The sequence below is a fragment of the Alligator sinensis genome, unplaced genomic scaffold (genome assembly GCF_000455745.1).
Source record: "Alligator sinensis unplaced genomic scaffold, ASM45574v1 scaffold1244_1, whole genome shotgun sequence".
Taxonomy (NCBI): Eukaryota; Metazoa; Chordata; order Crocodylia; family Alligatoridae; genus Alligator; species Alligator sinensis.
In genome coordinates this window covers 709,683-717,722 of record NW_005842591.1, presented here as the reverse complement: position 1 = coordinate 717,722, position 8,040 = coordinate 709,683, and the positions used below count along the sequence as shown (strand labels likewise).

Genomic DNA, 8,040 nt, shown 5'->3' with positions numbered 1-8,040 from the left:
TCCTCGGTCCCTCGCATAGTCTCGTGAAGAGGCCGGTGGGAGCTGAGACGGGCCCCTTTGCTTTGAGGCAGAGTCCCTGGGGCGGGGGACAGCGGGCACGCACAGGACGGGGTGGTGTCGACTAAGATGAGCAAGAGACGCTGGCTGATATAAGGGAGATAAAGTCTGTCAAGGTACAAGGTCGTGGGGAATCAGCAAGGAGCAGAACAGAAAATGTCACGTTTGGAAATCCTGTTGCACGTGGCACAGCACCGGTGGCAGAAAGCATGCCACGAACCCAGCGGTGGTGAGCCTGGGGCGGATGGACTCGGGCAGCTGTCGAAGTCCGTCTGCCGGTATATAAAAGTGGTGCCCTTGCCTTGAGCTGGCCTGCGGTGGGGGAGAGCACTCCTCTGAAAGCAGGCTTGACTTCTGAAGAGGATGAAGGTGGACAGCAAGGTTTTTATCTTAAAAAGGGGGAAGAAAGGCCACACACTGCGTGAAGCAAGTACTGGTCAAGAAACTGCGTGTAAGCCCTGGGGAAGATGCTTGAAACTGTTTAATTTGATGTCTGCTTGGGCTGACGAAGGGAAGCTTTCTTTTGACTAACTTCCTTTGGTTCTTTGAATGCTTTCCTGCCTGGGCAGACGAGTGGAAAGGAGAGGGCATCATATGCCTGGGTTTTCAAAGTGCATATGATAAGGCTCCTTGCTAGCAATTGTGGCTGAAGTGCAGAATCATGGGAAAGAGGTAAAATGGGTAGAAAATTGGCTCAGGCTCAGAACACAGCATGTGGCTGGAAATGGGATTCTGTCGCTGCGAGTGAATTTCCAGAGACATAATCTGGAGTCTGTTTGGGGTTCTCTCTCTCTCTCGTTGATACGCTGCGCCAGTGACTGGTACGAGGGAACCAGAGCTGGGACACGAAAGCCTACGGAGGCAGCGAAATAAAGAGGAGCGAGGCGGTCAGACGGGGAAGGACTGGCGTTGCCTATGGGAGCGTGACTCTGACGGGGAAGTGCCGGTCGGCGTGGAGCTGCGTGAAGGTGGCAAGCCAGCGGGAGGAATAGACGGTGGCTGGGCACGTTGCCCAGTGGCGCAGCAGGGCTGGGCAGTGCTTAGCCTGGGCCCGGCCACGGGCAATGGGCAACGGGCAAGCTGCCTCCTGAGCAGCAAGCGGAAGGAGCGCAGCTGCAGAGGCGAGCTTGCCGCTGTACCCAGCGCCCCACTCCCCTCATCTTTCCGGAGGGGCGACGGGCTGGTCCAGGCAAGAGACCAGCCGCGTGAGGGTTGTATGCTGCGATAAAGCTGGGCTGCCCTGAGTGTAAGCAGCACAGCTTGGAGCAGTGGCTGGCTCTTCTCCCGGGGGCTGGCACGCTTCTCTCCCTGCTAATGGCACTAACTGCGCTGGCAACTGGCACTCTCCTCCTCCCTGCCCACGCGCTCGCGTAGGGCTTGTGGGTCTGGGGCCAGGTTTGGGCTGACGGGGAAGCGTTCACAGATCTCAAGGCCAGAACAAACCATTGCAATCATCTACTTTGACCTACCATGTCGGGTAGGCTGTGGGCAATCCCCTGTGGTTCCTCCATCCCACCCCGTGGCAGGGCAGGTCTTTTAGAAAGAGGCGTCCTGTCTAGGTTTCAAATGGTCCCCCTCCCCACCCCAGCGACTCCAGCGCCAATGGGCAGAAGTCAGAGCAAGCCGTGCGAACGACCTGGGACCCCGACGGACGTGGCCACAGGGGAGGCGTGGGTGCAGAGGCCTGCAGCAAGAAGGCCGTAAGAGGAACGTGGTGGAGACTCAACGCTGTGATGGGCCAGGTGGTTTCCCCTGCTTAGCAGTTCATTACGTCTCACTTTGGGTTGTTCAACAGCATCCTTTATTGCTAGGAGTCGGAGCATTTGATTGACAAGGGATGTAATACATGACGGAGTTGCCTTTATTTTTTCTACATCTTGGAGGAAAAGATACTAAAAATACAATTATGGTTTAGGGCCAGGCATAGTCTGTTCTAATATAATTCATCTCAAAGAGTACCCGCATTGCCTGCTGCACCCAAATCATTTCTAAAACATTAGCATCCCCTGTGCTGACATCTCACTTCTATATTACAGGAGTTACACGGAGACTTTAAAAAAATTAATAAAGTGCTTCTCTTCTTCATTCTCCCACTGAGAGCTTTGATTTCCAGAGTATGAAGTGAAATAACCAACATAACAACATCCTCCAGTTCTAAAGGACAGTGCCAGAAACATTCAGCTGCTCTTGGTTATCGTGTGTAGGACGTGAGGGAGCTATTTCAGATCGTGGATTATTTGTTCTGGCTGCATTGGACATCCCTTTAGTGGAGGCTTAGAGCCCTGCAGATAGCAAGGTTTGGCGAGGAGCTGGAACAGAGCGGACAAGACGAGAGAAGCGATTCCTCTCTTCCCAGCGCTGCTCCTGCCAGGCTCTGGACCTGCTGCGCAGCCCCCACGCCGTCTCCCCGCTTGTCCCGCTCCACGCTAGGCTGGCAGGAGACGCTCCGCTGGTTTCCAGCTAAACGTTTAGCCGCCTGCTTCTCGGGCCACGCGGTGTCCTCAGGACACGTGACGCGACGCCGGCATCGCCTGTCCCCAGAGCAGGTGCATTCGGGGCTTTCCCGGCTCAGCTCCGAGACCCTCGATGAAGATCTGCCCCTGGCAGGAGCCTGCGACAGCTCCCGCCACTGCCACCCGCCCCGAGCCCGCCGCCCGCTCCGCCGCCGCGGCCCAGGTGCGGGGCAGAGCTCGTGGGCCGTTCACACGGTGCGCGGCGGCGAAAGGCTCCCTGAACGATGGGGCTGGGAAACGCTGCTCGGCCTGCGGCCGCGGTTTGGGGAGCAGACGTTTTCCTGCGGTCGCAGCGAGCCAGCGCAGCCTTGCTCGGCCGCCGTGTACACGAGCGAGAGCACGAGCCGCTTCGTGAGGGTGGTGTCTGGCTCCCAACGTGAGCTACAGCCTAGAGATGTGTCACCGCAGCTGGAGCGGGGTTAGGAAATGAAAAACAGGCCTGGCTTGTCCAACATCGCTTTTATTTCCCTCTTTCATTAACGTCACTGTTTTGTTTCTTCTCACATATCCACTGTGACAGGGAATTCACATTGACTGTTTGTGCAAAATTGGGGACACGGTCTCTGATAGCGCGCAGGCTGCGACCAGCAACGCTGCCAGCTCTGCCACAGCCAGCCCGCGCCGGACCACGACGCCGGCCCCGGCCCCGGCCCGTGGCTAAGGGAGCTGGCAGACCTGCTCCTCCCCCTCCTCCCCGCCTCACCACACCCCTCCTCTCGCTTTGCTGCCCCGTGCGTGGTTTTTCTCTCGTGGACAGAAGCCGTGGGCTCTACGTTTCTTACAGGTCACCGACAAGATTCCCAGTCAATTGCTTTCCACCTCGTTCTCCGTTCTCCGCAGCAAAATCTGTTCTTTTTACAGAACAAAACCCTCCCCGCTCTGCCGGGACTGTGCAGCCAGCCCCGACTCCTCTCCCTCCGCTGGGGTGAAAACCTTAGACCAGCTATAAAGGTCCTCACACCACTAACACTGTTGGGAACCGCCGCGGACTCCCGCTAGAAAGGCCTCTCTGCTGCCCCAGGCCTGGGGGCGCTTTCTAGGAGCTGGAGCTCTATGGCTGTTGTTTGGACTGGACGTTTCTAATTCATCCCTTTCCCATGTGACGGGTTACAAGTTAGGGCATAAGAATGAGATTTGGCTCTTCAGATATGGACTCTGTTGCATTGCATACAAAAAACCTCCGACAGGCTAGCGCTCTAAATCGCTAAGGACATTGGTCCGCTGCGGCTGCCCCGCGCGTGCGAGCCCGACGGTGGCTGGCCAGCATCTGTAGGCACTGCTGCCAATCGCTTACTAGAGAAAACCAGATACTGTTTTGCTATAAATCCAACAATACAATCCTTAGTTCTGCAGATACAGTTTCCATATAGTTTATAAACATCGTAAGACATACATACGGTTAATTGAGGGGAAGGGACCTGTGCATTTGTTGGTTTTTTATATGTGAACACGGTTACAAAAAACGCACCTGCTGTAGGTACCTCAATCCTTTTCAGTTTTTACTCTCCACCTCTAATCAGTCTTTCCTTTGGTAGTTGGCTACTCCTAGCCCAGCAGGCAAGCCCTGTTCTGCTGTGTGCCTGAGATATTCAGGGATTTGAGATTGTCTTCCAAGAGATTTCCAGCCAACGTCGGCCTGCGGGTTCGGAGCCGAGAGGGGCGGGATGTGGGAGAACCGATGTCCTTGTGCCGCGTTGGTAAGTGTCTGCGCACAGTTCCAGGTAAACAGTGTAGGCTTAATTGGTGATCGTTTTTACAGCAGTTATGTTCCCGTCTGTAATCGCAGGGTCTTTCAGAGCTCTCGCAAATTAACAGGATTTCACCTAGAGCACAGCTACTGTCCATGCTTGTCCAGTTGTTATTAATGGAGGATTAGCTCCTGTCCCTTTGATCTGTTTTTGTAAGGTTGGCTTTTTTGTAGGTGCTCAGTTGGGGCTGTTTGTGACAAGCATGTGATAATGCCTTTAATCCGATCCTGCCGTGCACGTCCTGTACAGTCCATGTTTATAATCCGCCCGTCCACGTATGGAGACCATCCAAAGCCTAAGCAACGGTCTTTCCTTCACAAGGCCAAATTCTCCATGTACAAAAAAAGAAGAAGAAAAGAAACTCTGGTCCTTTGTAGATTGGTGGCAGTACAGATTCTGTCCGTCACAGCCCGGCTCAGCGTATTATGACCACTAACACCATTATACAAACCAGAAGGGAGGCCCTGACCCGCGAGCTCCCAGCTGCCTGCTGGACTCCGCTGGGGGGTCGAATGGGTGTCCGCCGGGTACACTTACCCTTCCGCTTTGGCGGTGCTGTGGGCATCATGCCAAAGCTGAATTTGTGCTGGTAGTCAGGCACGTAGTCCTGAACCTCGTGAATGCTTTTCCGTGGCCCCAGGGACACCGGTTTAGAGGTTCGGTTGCGGCTTTTGTGGCTGGTGCAGTTCTTGCTGGGCTTTCTGTACCCTGGCCGAGAGCCAGGAGGTGGTGCAGGCTGGCTGCTGTGTAAACCGTGCTCCATCCCTCTCTCCTTGCCCTTCTCCTTGGAGGAGTGGTGGGGGTGGTGGTCTTTGGGCACTCCTCTGTCGGTGGTGGAGAACGTGTGTGTTTTGATCTGATGGAGGGACTCAGACCCAGAACAGTTCCTAAAGTCCTCTACTTTTAGCATCTTCAGGTCCTTGCCATGCATCTGCTCAGGAGATTCGCAAATCACGCTGGAACTGGATCCTCTGAACCTGCGCAGCCATTCCCAGAGCGACCGGGCTTTGCAGTCGCAGCTCCAAGGGTTGCCGTTCAGCCGGAGAAACTCCAGGGCCGCCAGGTGGGCGAGGCATTCCCCGTGCAGCTCGGAGAGGCTGTTATTGAACAGGAAAAGCGTGGTCAGTCTTCGGAGGTCGTGGAAAGCCCGTCTGTGGACCCACTGCAGCTGGTTTTGATGGATGAGCAACCTATCCAGGTTTACTAGCCCCCTGAACGTGTTCTGATGCAGGCTCCAGAGCTTGTTCCCGTGGAGGAAGAGATGGCTAAGGTTGACTAGGTCAACAAAGATGTCATCCTGCAGGAACTCTATGTGGTTGTCTTGTAGATAAAGGTACTGTAGATTGTGGAGGCCACCAAATATCCCACTGGGCAAGGAGCTCAGCCCACATTTGTACAGATACAAGGCGTGGAGTTTCGCCAGCCCTTGGAAGGTCTCCGCTGCCAGAGCCCTCAAATAGCGGTTATCTCCCAAATCCAGCTCCTCCAGGTGAACAAACCCGTCGAAGGTGTCTGGGTCGATGAAGGTGATGTTGTTGGAGTAGATCCACAAGGTGACCATGGAAGGGCTGAAGTGACCACGCAGAAGCAAGGTGATCTGGTTGTTTTGCAGGAAAATCCTCTCGCTGTTTTCTGGAATCCCCTCGGGAATCGTCACGAAGTTGTGGGCCTGGCAGCTGACGGTCATAGGGGCCGGGTAGCAGACGCAGTCCGTGGGGCAGCACGCGGTGAAGGGAAGCTCCAGTCCAAACAGCATCAGGAGCAGCTCCGCAAAACCCCCTGTTCGGAAAGGGAGAAAACAGGGTCAGTCGAATTAAGACATCTTGTACATCATTCACAACCACCTGCCTCGCAGTCACAGCTGCTGGGATTGTTCTTAGTGAAAAATTCATCCAATTAATGCAATCCTTTTTTCTGTTCATGAATTATCCAGAGGCAGCCTTAGGTTGCGGGGGGCAGGTGGCCACTCTGCTCAAACACGCTCCGGAGGAAGGAGTATTTGATCAGACTGTCCCTGTTTGCTAGTGATGGGTAAGCGCTCACCTGGGTCACGTGTTGGCGCTCTGCACTACGGTAGGACACCTAGCAGATTTATGCCAATAAAAGCACTCCTCGCGTTGTGGAGAAGCAAATATGACAAAAGGGTCTGTGAATACCGTCTCCCCCTCCACCTCCAGCTCTCCGGTGGCACCAGCCCCGCCTGCTAGAAGGTGTTTGCCAGGCGCAGGCTGCTGCTTCGCACGCAGGAGCACCACGACTGCAGAGCCACCGAACGGCGCAGACGTAGGAAACCAGGCCCCGAGGGGACGGGACGGGCCCTCTCGTGGCTGCGGCCCCCCCTCCCCGCGTTCCCCAGTCTCTGGAGCAGCAACACGGAGATGGCAAGAGCAAGCAGCACGGGAAGCGGGTGCTCAAGCATTTCCGTGGCTCTCCCGTGACATGGCACGCTACAGCTTCTGTTGCCACGGGAAGTGCCTGTGCGCATGGCTTTATTACAGCAGAGAACAAAAGGTACAAATGGCTGTAGCCATCCTGCCCTTATTCAGCCTCCGGACGGTGGGGGTCACCCCCCATGCCCCTCCCGATCCCACTCCCCTCGCCGCTCTTTTTGGGGCTGCCCTTCTGCACGGAAGGACTTTGAGACATTTGCAAGGGGCCATCATTGCTCATTCACAGCCACGTCGAAGACCAACTTCTTCCACTCGCACGCGCTCACTAATGCAGCCCTGTACCTGGACATTATAGGAGCAGAGCGGGACCTCTGAGTACTGTGCACAAGTGCCATCCTGTCTTGGAAACCCCTGACCATCTGCTGAAGCATAATTTTCCTACATGCTGGGCTGGAAGGAGCCTTCACCAGCTCCAGGCCATGGCTGGAAGTGCTGCAACTCCCAGAGCTTTTATAAGCCCCTTTTCCTGCAGCTCAAGCTGCGAAGGGGGATTTAACAGTCAGACCAAATGTTGAGAAGAGAATAGAAAATCTGCTCTTCCCTGACGCTTTCTATTGAAAAGTATACTTCTATGGCAGTCGTGTACTGTGAGATACTGCTGCACCGTTGATTGTTAATTGATCTGTCCATCTGGCTCCACTCTTTGAATGCAAAGTTATCATATTTTAGAGTGACTGGACTACCCAAACTCTCAACAAGGGCCAGCAAAAAGCAGGCATCTCTGAACGTGCTGGTAATAAAATCTGGCTGAGCTAACGGCCTTTGCCCAAACGTTTAGTAGGATCCTTTGGTGAGAGCAGTGGACTCCTCTGGATCGTGCCCTTCAAAAGTTGCAGGTTTGCGTTTGCTGATGTGAACGATTTCTCGTCCCTGTGCCATTGACAAAGAGTGTGTAATAACTGTCAGAAGTGTGTAATAACTGGAACGGTTACTATTCCCGTTGTGTGGTGGGCGCGCTCTGCAAGCCACTCGAATGTTAGCGTGGCTTCGCCATTATACATTTTTGATTGTAAGGCTCTGGTGCCGTACAACCACTCATCCCTAGAGGTTTTGTCTGTCCCCGACCTTCCCTCATTCTCCGCCTAAAGAACCGTCTCTGCAGTCTGCAGCGGCAGCCGTGCTCGGACCAGTCACCAAACGCTTCCCAGGCCCAGCTGCAAACTTGTCAGAAAAGCTGCGCTTTGCATCTGGGCACAAAGACACTCGGCAGCACAACAGGGATGGGTCCGTTCCCTTGTCTCCGTTTGTAGCAGCGCTGACGCTGAAACGCGG

At 54.8% G+C, this 8,040-nt stretch overlaps 1 protein-coding gene across 1 annotated transcript in view; it reads right to left on the bottom strand.

The window, feature by feature from the left end:
• Positions 1–2,995: 2,995 nt before the first annotated feature.
• The window catches only part of RTN4RL1 (reticulon 4 receptor like 1), a 27,266-nt gene continuing 22,221 nt past the window's right edge, over positions 2,996–8,040 (bottom strand). The window contains exon 2 of the mRNA XM_025214616.1: positions 2,996–6,097. Within this exon, the coding sequence (XP_025070401.1) occupies positions 4,734–6,097 (1,364 nt within the window). The 3' untranslated portion in view covers positions 2,996–4,733. The remainder of the gene's footprint in view (positions 6,098–8,040) is intronic.